Source organism: Kogia breviceps, chromosome 6, assembly GCF_026419965.1.
Source record: "Kogia breviceps isolate mKogBre1 chromosome 6, mKogBre1 haplotype 1, whole genome shotgun sequence".
Lineage (NCBI taxonomy): Eukaryota > Metazoa > Chordata > Mammalia > Artiodactyla > Physeteridae > Kogia > Kogia breviceps.
Window position 1 is genome coordinate 103,429,694 of NC_081315.1, and position 26,983 is coordinate 103,456,676.

Consider the following 26,983-nt stretch of genomic DNA (forward strand, 5'->3'; position numbering starts at 1 on the left):
AGTTCAGAAATGATACTACTCACGAGATTAGTATGATAACATCCAATTAGAAAATCCAGTTTTTAAAAAATCTTCTACAGTAGCAACAAAAGCAAGAAAAACATTAAAACACCTAAGAATGAAGCTAATAAACTAAGACCTTATGGAGAACATTATAAAACTTTATTGAAGGTTATAAAAGAAGACTCCCAAAATGAGTGATTATATTTTACATGAATGGGAAGACTCTAAAAGATAGCAGTTCATCTTTAATGTACTTAATAATTCAATGTCATTCTAGTCAAAAGTCATAAAATTTATGAGTAAAACTTAAAAGAGCCAAGAATTACCAAGTCAAGGTGGTGAGGGACTTCTCTAAAACATATCAAGACTTTGTACAATAATTCAAACAGGGTGCTATGGGCAATATACAAATCACTAGGACAGATTAGCAAGCCCAGAAGAGATGTCATTATAAATCACCAGGATGATGGCCTGTTCAGTAAACAGTTCCAGGGCAATTGGTTACCCACTTGGAGGGGGAAAAAATGGATCCCTACCTTACACTGCTCACAAATGTAATTTTAGTTGGGTTAAAGGGCTAAATGTTAAAAGCAAAACTAAAAGTTAGAAAAGATAAAGGATTATATCTTAATGAATTTAAAATAAGGAAGAATTTCTTAAGATGCAGAAATAACAATCCATATAACACTTAAGTGTTATAAATGTCACTGTGAAGAGAGTGAAAATTCAAGCCTCAAATTTGGAGACAGTATTTACAACTGATATAACTAACAACCATTCAGCTAATCAAACAGAACTACAGCCAATGAGGAAAACGTGACACCTTAGAAAAATAGGCAAAAACAGTTATCAGAAGATTACAGAATAACCAAATAAGCAAAGTAAAAGATGCTCAAAAGAATATCCTGCTCAGCTTTCATCCCAATATAGGGCTATTTTATTCTGTCATATAAAAGATGGTAATTCAACCTCTGATTGACAATAAGTACATGGAAAAAATCGTTGTTTGACAGCTCTGACAATCAAGCTCCTATCTCTGAAACATCCACCCTTCGTTTTATATTTTTTCCATCTGCAATAATTATTTTACTCAATAGTACTGTAAATATTTGTAGAAATTATTGTATCTCCAGACTTCTCTTTTCCATGCTAACCTTTAGGGTTTTGGGGTTTCTTTTCTATCTGCAACAATATGAGAAAATTTATTCCTTTTACTTATTATTAGTGCTGTAAATATTTGTTGAAACTATTTTGTCTGTCTAAACCTCTATTTTTCATGCTAATCTTTATATAGCTTCTCTAATTGTTCTTCATAAATCAGTTTCCATACTTCTCATTTTCCTTGTCCTCTCTTCCACAAACTGTAGACTGACTTAAAATATTGTTACCCTGAGAGATACATTCCTATTTGCCTCTCCGTTGTACCTTCTAACCAGGTATTTCAAATATTAGAGAGATTTCTTTGTGTACTTTCATTTCTGCAGATTTGTATAAATAATCTGAGCCTCAGAAACTGGGAGAAAGTAAGTTATGAATTCTTTTGTCCTGGAGCAGTAGCTTAAAAAACAGGTAGAAATAACATTAGCATAACCAAAAAAAATTTTTTTTTGATTTTAATCTGGGCCCAAAGTAAAAGCTTCTCCTGAATTCCAAAGTACAGGAAGAAATTTGCAACTTACAGACCTTTATCATTATCGTGACAACCATGAAGTATTTACCAGTTCTGTACAAAACAAGATCAAATGTGGGCAGAGATGAAAGGCAGTGCTTTATTGGCCTTGTTGCTGGTGTCGTCTACCATGAGGTCCAGTGAATATTCTGGTAGAATTTTCATTATAATAAATTTCTCACTTCATTGTAATTGTTTCTCTGTTTATCTCCCCACTGTAATCAACCTTTGGGAGCAGGAACCTGTGTATTCACTTTTGTATCCCCAGGAGGGCGTGTTTGATATATGACTTATTGGATTTACTGGATTAAAAATCTTCACTATTTTCAAATGCTGTTGACAACTAAACTGAGAATTGATACTTGATCATTGGATTTATGGTTTTTTAGCAGTGACATTTCTTATTTTAAACATATTGGATGGAAATTGTCCTGAAATATCTTTATACTTTCTTAAACAACATATGGAACATTGTGTCATGATGAACATTAATTATTGCACTGACCTGTAATGACTTAACATTTTTAGGATTATTCTCCCTTAAGCTAACTGGCAACAGATTAAGTTAAAAATACTTTTAAGAAATTATTTCACATTGCTATCAGTAGGCTAAACTTTGGAAATCATGTCTCCTAGATTGAATAAGATTTTTTAAAAAAATAAATTATGTATGAGACTAATATAAACTAGACTTTAGGTAAATTTTATATTTCATTGAATGAAATATATAAATTTCAGTGATATGTTTAATTGTTATTAAGTATCCTTTGTTGTTGCTGCTGCTGCCATTCTAGTCTGGTTTCTTGGCTGAGATTAAGGTAGGTAACACTGTCAGCTGAGATGTTAAACTATAATTAAAAGAGCAATGTATCATTTTATGATATCACGTATTATAAACTAACCTGTTTATAAATGAAGTTTGTTGTTACTCTGTTAGGAAAATACTGAATAGTTTTGTTTTAAATTTCAATTCAGAAGATATTTCCGTATCTACTAATGAAGGCAATAAAATTATCCATCTTGTTTTTCTATGCTGAACTTTTGTTTTCCAAGGCTGAAGACGTATGGAAGAAAATGTTATGTTCCATGCTTGAGAAGATACCATATTTTAGTAAACCTGAAGAATAAAACATATCTAAATGATTCATGTCCCTTCTGATCTAACCTTCTCTGACTCTAGGGATAGACAAAACAGGTGGTTTTTAAAAATTCCAAATCAAGGCCATATCACTCATCTGCTTAAAAACACTTTTTAAAAAAAAAAGGGCTTCCCTGGTGGCGCAGTGGTTGAGAGTCCACCTGCTGATGCAAGGGACACGGGTTTGTGCCCGGTTTGGGAGGATCCCACATGCCGCGGAGTGGCTGGGCCCGTGAGCCGTGGCCGCTGAGCCTGCGCGTTCGGAGCCTGTGCTCCGCAACGGGAGAGGCCACAACAGTGAGAGGCCCGCGTACCGCAAACAAACAAACAAACAAACAAACACACACACACTTTAATGGCTTTGAATTGTCCTTAAGATAAAGTCTAAAATCCTAAACTCACCAAGATCCAGATCCTACCTATCTGTTCAGTCTCATCTTGCACCTTTCTTTAGTCTTTATATTGGCTTTCTCTGTTTCTTGAATGTCATATACTCTGGCTTCAGAACATTTGTACATGCTTTTGCCTCTCTGTAGAAGCCACTCTACCCTCTACCCACACCAATTTTTTCTAAATAAATTTTACTTGGTTTTTCTTCAGGTCTCCATTTAAACATCACTTCTCTAAGAACACCCCCCACACACCTCCTAAATTGTATGCACACAAACACATGCATTCTTACTAATTACCACCAAAATTGAGTTTAAGTCTCATATTTTCCCATAGCATCCTGTATTCTTTTGTAGCCTCATCACCCTTGTAATTGTTTCCACCATCTTATTTTGTGCTTTCTGTTTGTCCCATTTGTTAAGTTTTTTTCCCTCCTTTGTTATTTTCTTTTAAATTGCATTTTTTCTTTGCTAATTTTGAAGTTATATACTCTACTGCTGTTCTGTTAGTGGTTTCCCTAGAAATTTTTTAATGCTTAGTTAACTTAGCAGTTAATGTAAGGAATTTTTCATTTTTTTTTTTTGGTGACTGCATTGGGTCTTCGTTGCTGCATACAGGCTTTCTCTAATTGTGGCAAGCAGGGGCTACTCTTAGTAGCATTGAGTGGGCTTCTCATTGCAGTGGCTTTTCTCGTTGCCAAGCACGGCTCTAGGCGCTCGGGGTCAGTAGTTGTGGCACTCGGGCTCTAGAGCGCAGGCTCAGTAGTTGTGGCGCACGGGCTTAGTTGCTCCACAGCATGTGGGATCTTCCCAACCAAGGATCGAACCCATGTCCCCTGCATTGGCAGGCAGATTCTTATCCAATGTGCCACCAGGGAAGTCCTGTAAGGAATATTTTAACTTCTTACCTGCCCTGACACGATAACCATTTTATCAATGCTTTGGTTCTCTTTTTATGATATCACAATTAAAACATTGTAACTATTTTATATAATCAAGTTTTGTTTAGATTTACATACAAGATTACCTTTTTCCTTTGCTCATTATTTGTACTTATGTCTCGAAGTTTCTTCTGGAATCAGAGATTTCCTTTTTTTTTTTAACATCTTTATTGGAGTATAATTGCTTTACAATGGTGTGTTAGTTTCTGCTTTATAACAGAGTGAATCAGCTATATATATACATATATCTCCATATCTCCTCCCTCCTGCGTCTCCCTCCCACCCTCCCTATGCCACCCCTCTAGGTGGTCACAAAGCACCAAGCCCATCTGCCTGTGCTATGCAGCTGCTTCCCACTAGCTATCTGTTTTACATTTGGTAGTGTATATATGTCCCTGCCACTCTCTGACTTTGTCCCAGCTTACCCTTCCCCCTCCCCATGTCCTCATGTCCATTCTCTATATCTGCATCTTTATTCCTGTCCTGCCCCTAGGTTCTTCAGAACCATTTTTTTTTAAGATTCCATATATATGTGTTAGCATATGGTATTTGTTTTTCTCTTTCTGACTTCACTCTGTATAACAGACTCTAGGTCCATCCACCCCACTACAAGTAACACAATTTCGTTTCTTTTTATGGCTGAGTAATATTCCATTGTATATATGTGCCACATCTTCTTTATCCATTCATCTGTCGATGGACACTTAGGTTGTTTCCATGTCCTGGTTATTGTAAATAGAGCTGCAATGAACACTGTGGAACATGACTCTTTTTGAATTATGGTTTTCTCAAGGTATATGCCCAGTAGTGGGATTGCTGGGTCATAGATAATTCTACTTTTAGTTTTTTAAGGAACGTCCATACTGTTCTCCATAGTGACTGTATCAGTTTACATTCCCATCAACAGTGTAGGAGGGTTCCCTTTTCTCCACACCCTCTCCAGCATTTATTGTTTGCAGATTTTTTGATGATGGCCATTCTGACCGGTGTGAGTTGATACCTCATTGTAGTTTTGATTTGCATTTCTCTAATGATTAGTGATGTTGAGCATCCTTTTGTGTGTTTGTTGGCAATCTGTATATCTTCTTGGGAGAACTGTCTGTTTAGGTCTTGTACCCATTTTTGGATTGGGTTGTTTTTTTGATATTGAGCTGCATGAGCTACTTGTATATTTTGGAGGTTAATCCTTTGTCAGTTGCTTCGTTTGCAGATATATTCTCCCATTCGAAGGGTTGTCTTCTCATCTTGTTTATGGTTTCCTTTGCTACGCAAAAGCTTTTGAGTTTCATTAGGTCCCATTTGTTTATATTTGTTTTTAATTTCCATTTCTCTAGGAGGTGGGTCAAAAGGATCTTGCTGTGATTTATGTCATAGAGTGTTCTGCCTGTGTTTTCCTCTAAGATTTTGATAGTGTCTGGCCTTACATTTAAGTCTTTAATCCATTTTGAGTTTATTTTTGTGTATGGTGTTAGGGAGTGTTCTAATTTCTTTCTTTTACATGTAGCTGTCCAGTTTTCCCAGCATCACTTATTGAAGAGGCTGTCTTTTCTCCATTGTATGTTTTTGCCTCCTTTATCAAAAATAAGGTGACCATTTGTGCGTGGGTTTATCTCTGGGCTTTCTATCCTGTTCCATTGATCTATATTTCTGTTTTTGTGCTAGTACCATATGGTCTTGATTACTGAAGCTTTGTAGTACAGTCTGAAGTCCAGGAGCCTGATTCCTCCAGCTCCGTTTTTCTTTCTCAAGATTGCTTGGCTATTCGGGGTCTTTTATGTTTCCATACAGATTGTGACATTTTTTGTTCTAGTTCTGTGAAAAATGCCAGTGGTAGTTTGATAGGGATTGCACTGAATCTGTAGATTGAGTAGTAGAGTCATTTTCACAGTGTTGATTCTTCCAATCCAAGAACATGGTACATGTCTCCATCTGTGTATCATCTTTAATTTCTTTCATCAGTGTCTTATAGTTTTCTGCATACAGTTCTTTTGTCTCCTTAGGTAGGTTTATTCCTAGATATTTTATTCTTTTTGTTGCCGTGGTAAATGGCAATTTCTCTTTCAGATTTGTCATCATCAGTGTATAGGAATGCCAGAGATTTCTGTGCATTGATTTTGTATCCTGCTACTTTACCAAATTCATTGATAAGCTCTAGTAGTTTTCTGATAGCATCTTTAGGATTTTCTATGTATAGTATCATGTCATCTGCAAACAGTGACAGCTTTACTTCTTCTTTTCCAGTTTGGATTCCTTTTATTTCTTTTTGTTCTTTGATTGCTGTGGCTAAAACTTCCAAAACTATGTTGAATAATAGTGGTGAGAGTGGAGAACCTTGTCTTGTTCCTGATTTTAGAGGAAATGGTTTCAGTTTTTCACCATTGAGAATGATGTTGGCTGTGGGTTTGTCATATATGGCCTTTATTATTTTGAGGTAAGTTCCCTCTATGCCTACTTTCTGGAAGGTTTTTATCATAAATGGGTGTTGAATTTTGTCAAAAGCTTTTTCTGCATCTATTGAGATGATCATATGGTTTTTATTCTTCAAGTTGTTAATATGGTGTATCACATTGATTTGCGTATATTGAAGAATCCTTGCATCCCTGGGATAAACCCCACTTGATCATGGTGTATGATCCTTTTAATATGCTGTTGGATTCTGTTTGCTAGTGTTTTGTTGAGAATTTTTGCATCTATGTTCATCAGTGATATTGGCCTGTAGTTTTCTTTCTTTGTGACATCTTTGTCTGGTTTTGGTATCAGGATGATGGTGGCCTCGTAGAATGAGTTTGGGAGTGTTCCTCCCCGTGCTATATTTTGGAAGAGTTTGAGAAGGATAGGTGTTAGCTCTTCTCTAAATGTTTGATAGAACTCACATGTGAAGCCATCTGGTCCTGGGCTTTTGTTTGTCGGAAAATTTTTAATTACCGTCTCAATTTCAGTGCTTGTGATTGGTCTGTTTATATTTCTATTTCTTTATGGTTCAGTCTTGGAAGGTTGTGCTTTTCTAAGAATTTGTCCATTTCTTCCAGGTTGTCTGTTTTATTTCCCTTTCTCTTCTTTGTTCACACAGCTCCCAGGGTTCAGCTTTGGATTTGGCCCTGCCACTGCGTGTAGGTCGCCTGAGGGAATCTGTTCTTCGCTCAGACAGGATGGGGTTAAAGTAGCAGCTGATTAGGGGGCTCTGGCTCACTCAGTATGGGGGGAGGGAGGGGTACAGAATGCGGGGTGAGCCTGTGGCTGCAGAGGCCAGCGTGACGTTGCAACAGCCTGAGGCGTGCCCTGTGTTCTCCTGGGGAAGTTGTCCCTGGATCATGGGACCTTGGCAGTGGCGGGCTGCAGAGGCTCCAGATATCCTTTTAATAAAGGTCTACTGGTAGTAAACCTTTGGGATTATTTTTCCAGTTTCCTATTCTTTTTTTTTTTAACCTTGATCTTCTTTTAACCTTGAGATTTTTTTTCTGGGTATACAAGTCTAAGCTGACAATTATTATTTTCTTAGCACTGCTACCATGATAGTGTCTTGGCTTCTATTTTTGCTATAACCACCCAACAAATAGTCTTTTCTTTGTAGGTAATCTCTAAACACTTTTTTTTAGCATCTCTCTCTAACTTTTTTCTCTGTGTTTTTTTGTTTTCTTTTTTTTTTTTTTGCGGTACGCGGGCCTCTCACTGTTGTGACCTCTCCCGTTGCGGAGCACAGGCTCCGGACGCGCAGGCTCAGCGGCCATGGCTCACGGGCCTAGCCACTCCACGGCATGTGGGATCTTCCCGGACCGGAGCACAAACCCATGTCCCCTGCATCGGCAGGTGGACTCTCAACCGCTGTGTCACCAGTGATGCCCTCTCTCGGTGTTTTGTTTATGCTTTTTTGCAGGTTGTCCTGGATATTTTTGGGTATAGATTTCTTTATTATTTTTTTCTTTTTATTCATTTATTTATTTTTTGGCTGCGTTGGGTCTTCATTGCTGCATGCGGGCTTTCTCTAGTTGCAGTGGGTGGGGGCTTCTCTTCATTGCGGTGCACAGACTTCTCATCATGGTGGCTTCTCTTTTTGTAGAGCACGGGCTCTAGGTGCGTGGGCTTCAGTAGTTGTGGCACATGGGCTTAGTAGTTGTGACTTGTGGGCTCTAGAGTGCAGGCTTAGTAGTTGTGGCGCATGGGCTTAGTTGCTCCGTGGCATGTGGGATCTTCCCAGACCAGGGCTCATATCCATGTCCCCTGCATTAGCAGGCAGATTCTTAACCACTGTGCCACTAGGGAAGTCCCGGGTGTAGATTTCTTTTCTTCATTCTGCTTGGAAGTCCTATTTTTTCTAAAACTGAGGACAAATTTCTTGTATCAGTTGTGATTTTTCAGCCATTATCTTTTCAATATAATGCAGCTACCATTTTTTCTCTTGTCAAAATTAACTGAGACATATTTTGGATCCTCTCATTCTATCCTTCATATCTCTTATCTTCTCTTTCATATCTTCCACCTCTTTGTCCCTTTGTGGTATATCCTGACTACTTAATTTAGAACTATCTCCAATTCACTGATTCCCTCTTGAGCTATTCTAATCACTGTTTAACCTTTGTCTTGAGTTTCTAATTTGATATTTTTCCATTTCCAGAAGTTATTTGTTACTGTTTTGAAATATGCCTGTCAGCGTGCCCCTAATTTTACAAAAAGAATCAATAAGCAAGATATCAAGAGTGATTTGAGAGGATTATTTTAGGTAAGGTGGTCAGGAAAGCCTCCCAGAAGAAGTGAGTTTGAACAGAGAACTGAATAATGAGAAGAAGTCCTCCACATGAAGATCTGAGGGCAGGGCATTCCAGGCAGAAGAAATATCAAAAACAGAGAAAAAAATACCAGAAATCAAAGAAGGCAGGAGCAAATCAGGTATGTTTGAGGAACTGTATAAAGATTGTCTCAGTCACTTAAAAATCAAGAGACTAATCAAAGCTTTTCCCTAAAGTCAGATTATAGAGTGTCAAGAAATATAATTGTTACGGTATATTTAAGCTGGATATTTCTCTTTTCTGTTTTGTGAAGAATATCACAAAAAGCCATGCACTTTAAATTCAGAAGTTCCGTAAATAAATGTTATTTACCATGTAACTGTCACTTGACTAACCTAATTAGCTGTATGAAGTATAAAAAGAAAAAGAAATCAGTGTCTTTATAGCCATTACATTTTTCCTGAATATTTGATATAAAATTGGCCACTCTATCACCACATGGTTTCCAGGTGATAATTCACTGAGTTTTTGTTTCCCTTATAATTTTTTTCATGTATTTTCCCTCCAAATACAGCTTTCATAATATGTTCCTTAACTTTGAAGTTATCAGTGTACCAAAATGGGGTTCAAAATAGCAGCTTGAATAAAGTAAAGCTGATATTACTTCTATATTTAAATCTTCCTCTTAGTTTTCTGTTACATGAAGAACAAAATTTAAGTTTTCTTTCCATGACCTACATGGCTTTGCTAAGACCTTGTCCCTGTCTACCCCTCTGGACTTACTCCTTTTCCTCTCTTCCTGGCTTAGTATGTGCAAGTCACACTGTCTGTCTATTTCTGACACATTCTAAGCTTACTTCACTTCTGAACCTTCACTCTTGCTGATGGCTTTCCTGGATTACTCTGCCTTTAGATCTTCTTCTTTCTCTGGCTTGGCCCTCTTCATCATTTATATCTTAGCTAGAATATCAGCTTAACAATAAGACAGTAATAAATTCCAGTGTATAAAAATAACTTCTGGGTGATAAAGAAGAAAGCACCATTAGAAAAATCAAAAGAGAAATAGTAGTCTATGAAAAAGTATTTATAATTTATATTCCAAAATAGAGGACTGATACTCTAATGCATTAAGAGTTTCAAAAATTGGAAGTGCAAGATATACCACTGATAGAAAAATGAGCATTGTTTTACTGTCAATTCATAGAAGAAGAGGTTTTAAAAGCCTTTGAACATAGGGAAACACACTTAATAAACTCATAGGAAATACAGTCATATATGGTTCACACCTATCAGACTGATAACAATTCAAGTTTAACAACGTAGTCTTTCTGGTGAGACTGTGAAGAAACAGGCACTCTAGTCTTCTCATTACTAGGGGAATACAAACTGGTAGAATCCTTATGGAGGGGAATTGACAATACGTGTTAAAATTATATATGCATTTACTCTTTGACCCAGAAATCTCACTTCAAGGAATTGAGCCTATAATTACACTTACACAAATATCGATGATATACACTCAAGGTTATTCATTGGGCTGCATTACTTATAATAGCAAGGGATTAGAAGTAACCCAAATGGGTTAACTAAATTATTGTACATCCACACAGTGGCAAACTGAGCATTTGAATAAAAAGGGTGAGAAAGATCCCTTTTTAGTGACATTTTCAAGTTTTAGGAGATAAAAGCAAGATGCAGAAACGTTCTCTTGTATAAACAAAGCAGGAAAGATAAAACCTATAAGGGAATGAAGTAAATGAGGCAGAGGAGGCAGGATAGAAGTGTTGTGAATTGACCTTGTTATGTAGTTTTATATAAATGTTCAGATCCCAAAGAATAAGCATTTTTTAAAGTTAAAGCAATCCCTAAAATTTGAAAAAGAATGTAACAAATGAGCATACCTGCATCAAGTTAGTAATATATTAACACTAAGACAAGAATGATGTCAGGTGACTTTACCCAGTATTTTGACTGTACTTTCTTGGTGGAATATATTCTAAGGACAAAGGAGTGCTTCAAAGAAATTCTAAACTTCTTTTAGTAATATTAGTAATAATATTGCCATTGTTATTTTGGATCTCTAGGATAAATCAAATATATAATCATGTTACCATTGTTTTGGGAAACCAAGATTTTCAGGGTAAGAGAAGAAACAAGTGTAAAATCAAAGTAAACACCCTGTAATATTACATATGTGTAGATTGGAAATGTCACTGCAAACTCATGATTTTTTTTTTCTTTTCAAAAATGTGCATTTCTGGGCTTCCCTGGTGGCGCAGTGGTTGAGAATCCGCCTGCCGATGCAGGGGATACGGGTTCGTGCCCCGGTCCGGGAAGATCCCACATGCTGCGGAGCGGCTGGGCCCGTGAGCCATGGCCGCTGGGCCTGCGCATCCGGAGCCTGTGCCCCGCAACGGGAGAGGCCACAACAGTGAGAGGCCCGCATACCACAAAAAAAAAAAAAAAAAAAAAAAAAATGTGCATTTCTTAGTCTGACCACTGAAATATTCTAAAAGCAATAACATGACAGCTCAGTGGCACTGAATTTAGACCAAGATTGTGGTCTTCTAAACATTATTTTCCCTTAAAGAGAAATAGGCTTCCTTGGAATCCAGGTCTGGATCAGAAAATGTACAAGATGAGCCTGGAACATCTTGTGCCAGCAAGCAAGAACGTGCCAAAGACTAATTTGTCAAGCAAATACAGGAGGCAACGTTAACCGTTCCCCATTGGCCAAATTAAGAGAACATTTAAGCATCAGAAGGAAGAACAGTTTCAACTGAAACTTGTTGAATGTTTTACAATCCATTAGTTCAAGATAAAAAAAAAAAAAAAAAAAAAAAAAAGGTGCCCCTCAAAGTCATTAGTCTACACTGGAGAAGCATAGCATACCAACTCCTTACTTTGAAAATGAGCAATTAGAGGAAAGAGTTAAGCATTTATTTTGCTTTGCTTTTACAAACTGTATTTCAGGACAACCAAATAGCCTTTTGAGGAAGATTCTTAAAGAAGAATTTCAGTTAATAAGTATGGCAGACACGACAGACTTAAAGTATTATTATGCAATGCCTAGTAAGATAACTGAATCAAACATTATCAGAGGATAAAACTATTAGAGGAGAGGTTGCTTGGGGAACTTTACAATGGAGAGGTCAGGCTGTTGTCATCAGAATGCACTGATCACTTAAGCATCATTAGAAATAGACTTTATACATCACTTGTGAAGTATTCCTGCCAGAAACGTTGAACATGAATCTAAGCAATTTTTTAGGTCAGTGGTTCTCAAATGTGGTCCAGGAAGCCCTCAGTGTCTCTGAAACTCTTTCAGGGGATACACCAGGTCAAAACTAATAATAACATATTATTTGCCCTTTTCACTCTCATTCTCTCATATCACAAGTGTGTAGTGCAGTCAGTCAGAGGCTGATGTATGATTTCTGAACACACTGAATACAGAAGCATATATGAGAATCCAGCTGTCTCCTATTAAACAAGAAGCTTAATAGAAGCTAGGCATTTAAAAGATTTGCAAAATTATTTTTTAAAGTTCTCACTTTATTTTGACAATGTTATTTTTCATTAAAATGTTTTTATAAACATTAACATTTATAGAGTTAATTACAAATATTTAAAGTTTTTAATTAATTTAATTTATAATATGGTAAATATTATAACTCACCTAAACAAAAGTTCTTTGAGGTCCACAGTAATTTTTAAGAGTGAAGAGATCGTGAGAACCAGAAGTTTGAGAACCATTTGCTTTAGAGCAAAGTAAACGACACCATAGGAGAGCAAAAAGAACAAACCACAATGTAAGACATTCTCTTGTAGAATTGATGACCTGGCCTCTTCAAAAAGTCAGTGTCATTATTTTAAACAATGAGGGAAAGTGCTGCTATAAATATTAAGAGACATAGCCATCAAGAATAACACAGACAAATTAGCTCCTAATTTGAACATACAAACTGTAAAAACACATTTTGGACTCACTAGAGGAAATTCAGTACAAACTAAGTATTAGGTGCTAACAAGGAATTTTTATAGTTATGTACAAAAATGTTCATATGTTTAAAGATGCATAAGAATATAGAAATGATGTGACAGCTGGAATTAACTTTAAAATACTTAAGTAGATAGAGATAAATAGAGCAAGTGTAGCAAAAATTTAGGTAATTGTATAAACTGAAGAGTGGATAGAAGGAATCATTCTATATTTTTGCATTTTTGAAAGGTATCTCAATTAAATTTCTTTTTAAAGAAAGAGCAAGTCATCTTCCCAGAGGCTTTAACTGATCATTTATTCCAACATAGTAACCTCTTCCCACTTGCCATTGTTATTATCCTGTTCTGTCACTGTGTTTTATTTGCATTGTAAGGCCTTACCACCTTGTGAAATTAATATTTTATTGACTTTTCTTTGTTCTACTAGAATGTAAATTACATGAGAGCGGGAACATTTTCTGTTTTGTTCCCTACTGTTTCCTTTGTGCCATTCAGAAAAATGACTGGCATGTTATAACCATGCAATAAATATTAATCAAATGAATGAACTGTAAAGCTATACATTGATCTTTTATTTATCCACCCAGAAGTAACTGCTTTGGTTTTCAATCCTTCCAAATCATTGTCTGGAAAAACATACTCAACACACACACTTACACATTCTCACTCTCTCCTCCCAGAGCTCATTCCCACAAATCATTCATTATATAATCCTCTATAAGTTGTATTTTTAAAATATTTTTAAACATCCATTCCATATGTTACTGTTTTTCTGCAGATCCATTTTAATACTTAAACTGATCTACTTAGCTGAATAGTATGCAGTTTTTTGGAAGGATCACATTATACTTAATTCTGTATCTTCAGATATATAAGTGAACATGCTTGAGCTGAGATTTTGCAGTCTTAATTTTTACCTTAGGACATATTCCTAGAAGTGAAATTGCTGCATAAAACAGCATGCATAAAGCTGTTAGAAGTCAAGATAGTGGAGGTAGGTGTAAGTTAGTGACCAGAGGAGATATGATGGGGGGGCTTCTGGGTTGATGGTGGTGATCTAGGTGCTATTTACATCGAAATGTTCAGTTTGTGAAAATTCATTAAATTGTGTAGCTAGGTTCATTCTTGTTATGAATGTTGTATTTCAATTAAAATATTTTTAAAACTCATAAATCACTTTTAGATGAGCATGTTAAGGGCTAGCAAATCTAAAGTCTTCCAATATGATGTCGTAATAAGTATACATCCCACATTTTAAATGTTTGGTTGAAACTTAAACTTACAGAATGCACGGTACAATACATGATAAAAGAGAGTGTGTTTTTTAAAATATTTTTCAAGTTATTGACTTGAAGCCTTTTGAAACTTTGCTTTAGTTCAGTATTTGTAGGAATGACTGAAGAAAGAAAAAAAGAAGTGCAATGAAATTCTAAAATGGCATATGGTGGAAGTGCTGAAACCTTGTTTAATTTTACCAGTAATATTTCCTAATTAAATTTAGTATTATTAATTTTTACATCCTAAATTTACTATAAGCACTTCACTCTGATTTATTTTGTCCCTTGTCATTATTAGTAATTAGTAGGTGAGTGAATTCTATGGGATTTCAGCTATGTATGCACTAAATAAAAACACATAGAGAAAGCAATAACTCTTCCCTTTTAAAAAAGTGTTTGATAAAAAAGTGTTTGATGTGCAGAGGAAGGCAAATGAAGGAAGGAAAAACCAATGTTAAAGCTTAATTGATGTGCTACTGTGATATTATATTATTTCCTCGATGACCCTGAAACTTTAACTCAATGGTTACGCAAGTAACAAAAACAATTTTAAAATAAAATTTGGATAAACCCAAGTGATTGCTTTTACAGTTTGGTATTATTTTGTTAATAAGTTTGTGGGGTTTCTTCATGAATATATGCTCATTATGGCAAACTTTGGGAAAGCAGAAAATTAGCGAGATTATATTGTGTGTATTTTATATATATTTGTGCTTATCAGTAATACTGAAATCTTTGGTATATCTTTGTATGTAAAACCACTTAAATGTTAAATACTATTTTCTTAAGATAGATGCCTAGAGAAGTGTGAACATTTTTAAGATTTTTGATAGCATATTACTAGATTATTTAGAAAAGCATTTGTTCCTAAACTGGTAATGTGTGATGGTGACAAATTTATTGAGCCATTACCAACATTGTAACTTGACTTTTTAAAACATTACACAGATTAGAATTGTAATTGAATACAGAGTCTGGAATAACTGCCTGAGTTTGAATGGCATTTCACTACTTACAGTTATCTTGGGCAAGATAATTAAAACCTCTTTTGCTTTCAGTTTTATCAGTAAAAATTGCAAATAAATAAAACCTATTGGGCTTCACTGGTGGCGCAGTGGTTGGGAGTCTGCCTGCCGATGCAGGGGACGCGGGTTCGTGCCCCAGTCCCGCGTGCCACGGAGCGACTGGGCCCGTGGGCTGTGGCCGCTGAGCCTGCGCGTCCGGAGCCTGTGCCCCGCGACAGGAGGGGCCACAGCAGTGAGAGGCCCACGTACCGCAAAAATAATAATAATAATAAAATAAAGTAAAACCTATTTATATATTGGGCTTTGTGAGACCTAGTGGGGTTAAGACATATAATGCTCTTAGAGTGGTGTTCTGCACACTATAAAAATGTTATGGTTGTATATATTTAGATTTTTATATAAGCTCTGTTTTCTAGAAATCAGTTAAATATAAATGATTAATTTTTGAAATCAGGGGAATCCTAGAGAGTATACAGTAGGGAAAAAGCTGAAGGCTGACTAGAACAATACATTGAGGGGCTAAAAGAAAGACAGGAAGACCCATTTAAGGAGAGAGAGAAGAGGTGATTAAAGACATAAAGACATAAAGTATTAAGGTATTTATTAAAACTGTTAACATAGGTTTGCATCAAACATCATGAAATGTTACATTGCATTGATTTGGATGAAAGTTTTATTGCTAGTGATTAGTGTTATTATGAAATTTAGTTTGGAATATTTTCCCCTTGTCCAAACAACATAAAATGTATGTGGTATTTTGTTATTAAAATTCACTTGCCTTCATGTACTGAATCTTACTGATATTTACATCTTTAATATTGATGATAGGTGATGTGTTTTTGAAGGTCTTTTAACTCATGTTCATGCTCAGGTATGGACTGAGCTTGATGAATTTGTCTTGTATAGCAACTGGAGACCAGTAGTATTGTGAAGAGTTAATAAATATGTTTTTAATATATTTAATATTCATATTTAATTTAGTGGTTAGTGATCACCAACTTGACATTTCTAAAGAAAAATCTGTTATTATTAGAGCCTAACGAATAAAGAAATTGATGATTAAAAATCATTCTCAGCCTCTTTAACTGAACTGGAGTTTCTCTTTGTGTGAAGCTAACTTCTCTCCCATATAGATATCAACTTTTTGACTGTGCTGTCATTTTCTGACTAGCTGAACAAAGTTCATTGATTTCATGATTATTTTGTTAGTCAGGGTCTGCTGTATGCAGTGCTATATGCTTAGGATTGGTGTGACAGAATTGAGCAAGTCATTGATGAGTCAGTGAATTGGTCTTTATTGAGGTACTGTTGCTTTCAGGCCCTTGCTTAGAAGTGAGTCTTGTGAGAAAATCAGCTAAGTAAGTATACTTAATTAGATATAAATCGTAAGTAGATTCTAAACATAGTTACTAAATCCCCACAGTACTATTGGGCTTCAGGTGCTAAACTAGGCAAATTATAATAACACATCATAAATACAGTATAGAAGAATACAAAGGGTGCTATGGGAATATGAAAGAAGGCTGGGGAAAAATTAGGAAAACCTTCTTTGAGGGGATGATCCAGAAGGAAGTGTTAAAGTTAGCCAGGCCAAGAGAGCACAGAGCATACTTTGAAGAATGGACAGAGGCAGGTAAGAGATAAGAAAGAATGGTGTCCTTGGAGGAGTGAAAGACAATTCTGTATTATGAGGATTGTATTTGTCTGCTTTTAATAGATTCTTCATCAGGAATTTGCAGGAGAATACAGAGCTGAGAATAATTTGTAAACAGAAATTCAAATCTTGGTTTTGGAATGCAAATTCTCAAAAAAATTAACCCAATAACATGTTGATACTCAAGAAATTGCTTAATTTGGTCATGATTTCAGTTTTCCAAACACCAGTCCATTTTTAAAGTTATCTGGTAGTGTCACGTAGACAATTACCTGACCTTGTTGGTAGATTACATCATCCTCTCTTTAATTCTATATCTTTTGCACTAGTGTTTGCTGAGAAATAATTAAATCATGTTGTTAATGCTCGGTCTACAACCAGTAAATGAAAACAGTCTGTTTTTATTATTTGGAAAATTTTCATAATTTACCCAGAACTAAAATTCAGAACTAAATTCACCCAGAACTAATAAATGTGTTATTTGATCATATTTGCTTCTAATACGTTTTCTCTTGAGGAACTATCACATCCTTTTGTTTATCCTTGAAAGCAACCTCTGACAATACCTATTTATGCATCTCTAAGCAAAATAGTTTTATGTGCTTTAGAGATTCACATAAATGCATACCAAATGCACTCATGTTCATTTACTCCTGCAACTTGCTCTTCTTACTCATCGGATTAGCAAAAATTAAAAATCTCAACAACACCAAGTGTTGTCAAGGTTATGGAAAAAAATTTTAGTAATATCTACAGAAGTTCAAAATGTATACCCTTCTGTCCAGCACTTACACTCATTCCTAGGTGTGCATCTTAGAAAAATTCTTACACGTGAACATAAGAAAACATTTAAAGGATTTTCGCTTCAGAATTGTTTGTAATAGTGAAAAACTAAAACAGCCTAAGTACCTACCAATAGGTGAATGGTAAATAAATTTCAGTCTCTCTTTCTGTCTTCTAGTTATTTTCTGTTGCCCTGAAGCATTTAGCCTGATAAGTGCTTACTTTTTATCCATCAAGTTAATTATTATTACTTTGAAAATGTATACACACAAAACAATCTAGTTATGATGTGATATCTCCATTGTGAAGAAGTGATGCTGATAGATGCAAATCAGCAGGAGGGTCAAGAAAATGCCCTTTTTTGCCATTTCTGATTTTTTCTTTTTCTTTTTCTTAATCCTCGCCTCGTTCCCAAGCTATTTCTCCCCTTCTCTTACTGTTTTTGGTTTTTCTATTTCAGATAATCCTAGGGGTTACTCTTTATGATTTTTCTAGCTCTTGAGCCACAGCCTTTATGATGGAAAAAGGAATCATGATACCAGCAAACTACTTTTAATATAGGTGACAAAACCACTAACAAAAAGTGAGATTTTTTTATAGATAACCTGGGCAGCCTAGGTATGGAGAATGGGTTTTGGAAAAAAAGATAAAAGCATTTCTCACCTGGGCCACTGTTTAGAGTTCCTAAAGAAGAAGAATCAGTAATATAGGCCTGATTTGGGTAGTTCTCTTAAAGATGGAACAGGGCTTAAGTCTAGCTCATCCTTAAGACTGAAATTAGCTATCAAACCAGCAATCAAGGAGTGGTCCAAAAAGGACAAGAATACCTTTACTGTCCTAGCTAGGGAGCTACAGCCTAGTTTTCATAGTTAATGTAAAGGAGAGAGAGAAGGAGTTCTCTGCACCTCCTTATTTATGGTTTGTGGAGTAGTTAACCGGAAATCGACCATATCAAAAGTCTAAAATTTAGAACTGGAGAAATCATTAATTTATTCTGTAACATTGACAAGTAATAACATACTTATGAAGAGTGTATTTTATATGCTATAAACTACATAAAACAAGCAGAAACAAAATGAGTGAATTCAGTGATAAATCTGAATATGGACTAGGTAGTAATGACTTTTTTGAAGATGGTCTTATAAGACCTTAAAATAGTAAAATTTTAAGTGCTGAAGAAGAGAAATGAGATAGTAAAGGAGAAGACATTCTTTTCTCTATTTTAGTAGGTTATAGCACTCTACTGTTGTTTATGAAATACAAGTGAGTAAGTCAGGATTCCTGACCTTGAGGAATTCAGTCTCATGGAAGAAAAAGATACGTAAATCAAAAATTGCATGAGAGTGTCGTAAGTGTTATAGGATGCTGTTGACAAGGTGAACACTAAGATTCTACTTGGGGGGATCTGGATCTTTAAAGATGAGGCGTTTGGCAAGTTGAAAAGTGGAAAGAGCATTCTAGGCAACGGGAACCATGCACTGCAGTTTGAGAGACCTGACACCACATAGCATGTTTGAGGAACTGCAAGTGGTTTAGATGCACAGGAAGTGTGATGGTTGAGATGAGTTGTTGACTAAGCCTAAGATTGGGCTGGATGGATAAACTGCAGCAAGATACTTCATTTAATAATTTTTTAAGGTAGTATTTACCATGTACTTTATTTGTCTGTCCAGTCTCCCTTTTTACCCTTTACATCTAGGCATTCTAACCTCTAGCAATAACTGAATTCCTTCTAGTTCCTCTCAGTTCTTTTCAGCAAATATTTATTGAACACTTATTGTGTGCCAGCCACTATTGTAGGCAGTGGGGATACGTCAGTAAATAAAATAGACATGATCTCTGCCTTCACATAGCTTATAGTCTGGTGGCTAACACTAATAAGTCAATATGCAACTAGAATATAGCCTGCCAAATGCTAAATACTCTAGGTAAGTGTTACAAGTATAGGAACCTAGTATAATGACAACCATGTTCAAGTTGTGTCATGAATGACTGAATGATGAGTAAGATTTGGTGAATATTAGGATGAGTGTGGGGATAGAAGAAGGAGAGGATTAAGAGACTTCTAGGCAGAGGAAACTAATTGAAAGTGTGAAAGCCTAGAGGTGAGAAATAGCATAGCACTTTCCCAACAGGTGTCCCTGTTCCCCCCTTAGCCCCTTGCAGTCCATTCTCCCCACAGCAGATTGATCCTTTAAAAACATAAAATTGTGCCAGATTTATGCTTAGAATCCTCCAGTGGTTTCTTGTCTTTCAAAATAAAATTTCTTACCATGACCTACAAGGCTGTATGTGATCTGCCTGATTTCTGATTTCTTCTCTCACAGTCTGTTTACTCCACTCTACTCACCCTGGCCTCTTTGCTGTTCCTTAAACATTCCAGATATGATTCCATATCATAGCCTTTGTACAAACTGATCCTTCTACAAGCTTTCCCCAAGATAATCTGCTTGGTTGGTACCATCACTTTGTTCAGGACTCCGTTCAAGTCAAAGAGGCCTTTACTGATAATACCTGATAAAATAGCAGCTACCTTAGTCCTACCCTCATTACTCTATCAGCTCACTCTGCTTTATTTTTCCTAAGTAGCACTGATCATCAACCTGAAATATGGTTGTTGTTCATGGTGGCGGTGTATGAATTATCTAAGTAGATCACAAGCACCGTGAGGATAGGTACTTTGTATACCTTTTTTTAAACTGCTGGTCTCCAAGTTCCTAAAACAGTGCTTTGCGCATAATTAAATTATTTTTAAACCTAGTTGAATTTTTTAGTATATTTTTTAAACATGGGTTTTCTTAAAATTATTTCTTGTAGCTTTAATTTTCAATTTTTTAGCTACCTGTAGAGACATATTCCCAGTATGTATTGCTGTATTTTAAATTCATAGTTTATTTTTATTCTTTTTGATTTTGAAGTTTATTAGATTAACATATCTGAATCATTAAAGCTTCATCTATGTAAATTCAACATTATAATAGTAATAAAAATAACTACATTTTAGTAACAAATACATAGGCAGTTGTTTTCTAACAGTTTATTTTTCCTAAAATGTTATATTGTTGTGTCTTCATCCAATCACAGATATAACCACAATACATTACATAGGCAGTGATTCAACTGATGTACATTTCAGTTATTTAAAACAGGAAAATTTTATGCTGAGTTCTAAAAAATAGATTGGTTGTACATAGAGTCACAGATTACCTACAGTATGTGTTCCACATATTACTAGTCCTAGTAAGTGCTAATTATCGCTTTCTTATTCATCATCATATTTTCTATGCTTTCTGTTTTGTTCAACATACATTATTCCTACTTTCCCAAAGCATCATCTGGTTAGCCTTGAATAGGAAGCAGTCATGTTTCTATTGAATGAGCAGTCAATGGCTGTTCACTGCAGAACAGTGGAAAAGGTGACCAAGGGTGGATTTTAAACATTTTATATCTAGTCTCTTTGTTTCTTCATATCACTTGGCAGTGCCAGCTCCTTCTCTGTTCTTTTTTCCTATGTAGTGCCTTCCCAGTCATGTACTGTTGCTAAAACCACAAGATGAGTTGGTGATGGCCATGTGTCAAATACAAATGTTAATTTTTAGGTCATGAATTAGTAGATCATCAAAATATGAAATGTTAAAATGTTAAGGATTACCTGTCACAAATATAAAGTTTTTTCTCTTGCAAAAATTATAGGGGATGGAGTGTTAGATCTCTCTACAAAGAAAACCAGCATAAAATCTGAAGAGTCATCCATATGTGATCCTTCTTCTGAAAATTCAATGGCTGGGTAAGCAATATCTAGGAAATATAATTTAATATTAATATAAAATTATGGAGAGAACTCTTAATACTACTCTGAATAGATTGACATATATAGTTTTCTTCCAGAATTTTTGTCACTCATAAGTGTGTGTCTCTCATACCTTTCATTTGTCCTTTCTCTTTCTTTTTTATTCTTTCTGTTAAAGAAAAGTTATCAGAACAATCACCAAACTTTAGTTCATGTTACTAAAATGAACTACCAAATTAATCGTAGAATACAAACTAAGAAGCAGGACGAGTAAAGAGAATTTTAAATTCAATATTTAGGAGGCAATGTTAAGGAAAATATGTAATTTCACTATTTAATTTTTTTAAACAGTCAACCAGTTTTAAAAGTACTATACTTACTAATTCTTATAACTAACTTAACAGTGTTTAGATTTTTTTCATTGTGTTCTAGGTGTGGTGGCAGACTACTTTATCTAGTAATCACCACAAAAAATCCTTTCATGCTTTAAAAGCTGTTGTTAAATTAATTAAATAGTTAATAGTGAAATGCTGTTCTGTTGGATTTTGGGATTTTTTTGGGGGGGTAACTTTTGCATCTTCCCATTAACAAACTGCATAGGAAGCTTTCATTTAAATATCAGATGTAGAGTGTAATCTGTTTCAACTAAGGCTGTGATAGCTTTTTGAGTCATGAGGTATAATGAGCTTTCTGTTTAAGAAACTTTAAAAGTTACAGTGATACATTCAAATTAGAAATAACATGTATAAAATCTAAAAGTATTTTACCCAAATATAACTTATCTACTTGTTTCAGATTTTAAGTTTTTATCTAGAGAAAAATTAGTCTTGTGGAAATATGGGGTATTTGTGTTTGGAAATATTCTTGCTGCTACAAATTTCCTTTAAAGGGGTTGACTCTTTTATTACTTGTTTAGCGGTAACGTCACTTTTCTACTAACAAAAACTCCTTTAGGATTTGGGTATTTTATATAATGGAACTCTAATTGTAAAAAAATTATAAGTGTTGCTCTGCAAGCATCTGTCAGAGGAATAGCAACATCATGAGAATATTTTTACAAATACTGAGTTAGGATTTTATGTTCTTGGAAGGTCTGCCCGTTGAGGCCACCGTATGATTGACACATTGTCCTACCAGGACTATAGCGTTTGCTTTGATAAGGAGCAACTACTACATCTCACAGACTTAAAAGAGTCATAAGCAGTGATGTTACCTAAGCAAGGAGTATAATAAAGGAGTGGACCCTCCCCTTCCATAGCTGTGTGAGAGTCTCTCATGCATCAGTTTACCATCGTTTCATTCCATCCATCCAGGAGACTACACAGAAACAGAGAGGACTATGTGGAAAGAAGTGCTGAGTTTGCAGATGGTTTGCTCTCAAAAGCTTTGAAAGACATTCAGTCTGGAGCACTGGACATAAATAAAGCAGGCATACTTTATGGCATACCTCAAAAAACTTTACTTCTCCACTTAGAAGCCTTACCAGCAGGGAAGCCTGCATCTTTTAAAAACAAAACTCGAGATTTCAATGATAGTTACTCATATAAAGACAGTAAAGAAACTTGTGCAGTGCTGCAAAAAGTAGCCTTGTGGGCGAGAGCTCAAGCAGAGCGCACAGAAAAAAGTAAACTCAATCTACTTGAAACCTCAGAATTAAAATTCCCAACAGCTTCCAGTTACCTCCATCAGTTAACTCTACAGAAAATGGTTACTCAATTTAAAGAAAAAAATGAAAGCCTACGATATGAAACACATCCTACTGTACAGTTAAAAATTCCTCAGCTACGAGTAAGTTCTGTTTCAAAACCACAACCTGATGGTCCTGGTCTGCTGGATGTTATGTATCAAGTTTCCAAAACCTCTCCAGTCCTGGAAGGATCAGCTCTCCAAAAACTGAAAAATATACTCCCTAAACAGAACAAAATAGAATGTTCTGGGCCCGTAACTCACTCAAGTGTTGACTCTTATTTTCTACATGGGGACCTCTCTCCTTTGTGTCTTAATTCTAAAAATGGAACAGTTGATGGAACCTCTGAAAATACTGAAGATGGGTTGGATCGAAAAGATAATAAGCAGCCCAGGAAAAAACGTGGCCGTTATCGGCAATATGATCACGAAATAATGGAAGAGGCTATTGCAATGGTAATGAGCGGAAAAATGAGTGTTTCCAAAGCACAAGGAATTTATGGGGTACCTCACAGCACTTTAGAATACAAGGTAAAAGAAAGATCTGGAACACTGAAGACTCCTCCGAAGAAGAAACTCCGATTACCAGACACTGGGTTATATAATATGACAGATTCAGGGACTGGCAGCTGCAAAAACAGCAGCAAGCCTGTGTAGATTACTTGTTAGGAAAATGTGTGTATGTGCGTGTGTGTGTGTGTGTGTGTGTGTATGCGTGTTTGCGTGTGTGTGTATGTGCACAGGTGTGTATTTGTGTGTCTGTATACACACATGTGGGAATTACAGATGCTCATTCTGACAGGAGACATGAAATTTTACAGTTCAAAAACCACTTACATGCCTTTTGAAAAAAAAGTTTTATTCAGGGTTTTCACTGTGGACAGAACTATATAGTTGCTTACTTAATTCTGATAGTTTGTATTTAATCCTTGTATAAATAGGTGAAAAAGATTCAGGTTTTCTTTAGTAGTCAATAGCATAAAGCGTTGTGGGAAAACAAGTAATTGTCAAGTGAAACATTTTTATTGGTGAAAGACCACTCCAGCCATTCAGTTGAACCATCTTATAATGGAAATATATTACTAGTTTGTAAACATTTTTGCATAGCATACTTACATTTGTTGTAAGTATATCAAACAACCAATCAAAGTTTAAACAGACAGCTATCTCCACACTAATAAAAATTAATATATACAGTATTAGTACACTACAGTGCATTCTATGAAATATGAAATGCACTCAAGTGCATCCACCAGGATAGAAAAGAAAACCTTAAATGATATGTATAATGAAATTTAATATTTATCATTTAATAGTTGATTTAGCAGGAAGTTGGGGTTTATAAGGTATATACTTTAAAAAAAACTGACACATAGTTAACCCCAGCAGCTATAGAGTCCTTTAATGTAAGATGGAATACTAAGAACAAAAAGTAATTTAAATTTAATTATTAAAATAATTTAATTTTGTTTTTCATTTGAAAAATAAGCTAATGTGTAAGGTTAGAAAAGAAAGTTGGAATGCAACTTAGAGCATGTTTATAATGTGCACAGAAAAAGCTTGAGTGATAATTTTGGTTTAAAATGTGCTGGTTAGTTGATGTTATGACTACTTTAAATTTTAAGGATTGTGACACACTCCTACTATTGAAAAACCTCAGTGTAACTTTAATATATTTGCTGCTGTGACATTTCAAAACATTTTCAGTTTATCAAAATGAATTACAGATTTCATTTTGGTGGGCGATACATTATCATTTTGCTAATAACCAAATTTGCAGTTTGTTCAGGGTCTTGAATAGATTTACAGATATTTAACACTGAAGCTGTTTTGAACTTTCAGTAATGTAAACTCTCTACTAATTGGGTAGTTAGAAGCTGGGCAGTGCATTTTAACTTTTACTAGACTCATAAGAGAGACCAGTAATTTTATATAGCAGTTTCAAAATGTGGTTCAGAGTATCCATGTTGGATTTATGAAGTATGCAGTTTTAGTGGTAAAATGTTATAAAGCATGTGCCTCCATAGAAAGAATGGGGATTTGCTTCATAAATTCAAAATTCTTCGAGTGCCCCTTTTCTCTATTAAAATTCAGGTCCTGATCATTTTTTCTAAGCCAGTTTTCCGAAGTCCAAAAAGAATACTTAAAGCTGAATTTAAAAAATAAGTGCACCTTGTCAAATACATGTGTTTTTACACTTGTGTTTGTGTGTATCTAATAATCACATATACATGTAATACTAAAGAAATTTTCAGCTATTACATTTAAAAACTGCTTACATATCTTTAAGGAAACTGAAGAGTGGGAAACTCCACAACCGAGTAGTTATTTGGTCTCTTAGATCCATACTGAACCCTCTTCAGCTATTGATGTTACCTGCATACTAGGGTATGAATCCTCTTGCTTTTTTTTTTCCCCACTAAGAAAGTATACATAATAGATTGCAAAAACAGCAGATGTCAGGGTCATCTTTCTTTTTAAAGAATTAAGCCATATTTTGTGAGGGCCAGAACTTGGATTATTTAATATATTTCCCCTTCCCCCCCACCCCATTGAAAAACAAAGTTAAGGTAAATGTTTCAACACAATTTTATTGACCTCTTTATACAGAATTTTACTTGCAAGAATTTGGGGGCTTGAATGCATTACATAATATTTATATTGTATTGAGCTTTTTTATTCCTCACACTATATTTACATTAATAAATTGATTGAGAAGTTTATAGTAAAGGGATACTTACAGAACACTTTTATATCATTTAAAAGATGACCTGACCAAAAACTTTACAGGATTCATAAAATCAGGGATCATTTTGCTATTGACTTCACAGTGATCAGTAGTTTTATAGGTAATATTATAGTTAATTTGCAGCATTTTAGTACTTGTATTATTTATTTTTGGTCAGAAATAGTAAATTAAATATTTTTTGATAGTTTATAGGTAATGATCAACCCATAACTTTTAAAAGAAACAAAGTGTTTCTAATTATTGAGTTAACTTTTGATTATACAGACTAGGAAAGGCAGGGAAATTTATGGGTTCCCCTTCTCCCCAGTGATTCTGTTAAGATGTTCTTTATGTTAAACTTTCAAAGTACTTTATAAATTTAGTTACCAGTTACTACTTATTAACTGACAATTTTCTGAAAAATCCAGTTTCAGCAGACTTTTAATGAAGGTGAAAGCAACCCTTATGTGCTTTCTACTTATTTGAATGTTCCTCAAGTATTTTATATTTAAAAAAAAAAGGAAAAGAAAAAACAGTGCCTCTGTTTTTAGAAAACTACTGCTCAGTAAAGTTGTTTAAACCATTTCTGGTAGCTAATGACAATTTTATATTAAATTGTATACTAACTTTAGTGAGACCGATTTTTTAGTTGTTTACAGTACAAATACTTGTATTTGTTTTTTAATTGCAGTATTTCCATTGTCGCAGTAATTTAGTAAAACTCTGTGGCTGCCTTGATTTTGACAGATTTTGTTAATATAAACTGATTGTTAGGCAATTAGTTATATTTATGCATAAATCAATTGCACTATAATTCATGAATTATTTATTACAATATTTTCTAATGAATTCATGTATCTGTCTTGTGTTGTAAATGTACTGTAATTCTGTTTCTACTTTGTGTTGTTATATATCTAAATCTGATTGTATGAATTTTAATTGTTCAGTTAACGTGTTTCTAGGTTGTAATTTGTAGTAAAGCACTTCAATGCTTTTGCACTTAAATTTACAACACTGTTGGTGTGTGATTGATTTACTCATTCAGTAAAAGAAAAAAGAAAAGCAAAGAAAAAACTGACTACACTGGCTTCTTTGATTCACTCTAGGAAGCAGTTTTATTAATATTAATATTAGAAATTAACTTTCTCCAAAGAAAACTATTTCAATAACAAAA

The 26,983-nt window shown here is 34.9% G+C and overlaps 1 protein-coding gene across 8 annotated transcripts in view; it reads left to right on the top strand.

The window, feature by feature from the left end:
• The window catches only part of LCORL (ligand dependent nuclear receptor corepressor like), a 180,749-nt gene that overhangs the window by 123,871 nt on the left and 29,895 nt on the right, over positions 1 to 26,983 (top strand). For 3 of the 8 annotated variants that reach the window (XR_010841110.1, XM_059067488.2, XM_067036356.1), the window contains 2 exons: positions 21,299 to 21,392; positions 22,709 to 26,821. The exons of 1 other annotated variant lie outside the window; for it this stretch is intronic. Coding sequence is in view for 6 of the 7 variants with exons in the window: in XM_059067488.2 (XP_058923471.1) it covers positions 21,299 to 21,392; positions 22,709 to 23,738 (1,124 nt within the window). In the remaining variant the exon portion in view is untranslated. Of the gene's footprint in view, positions 1 to 8,752; positions 8,976 to 21,298; positions 21,393 to 22,708; positions 26,822 to 26,983 lie in introns of those variants that run through there. 4 more of the 8 variants (XM_067036355.1, XM_059067494.2, XM_059067495.2 and 1 more) reach the window with 3 other exon arrangements.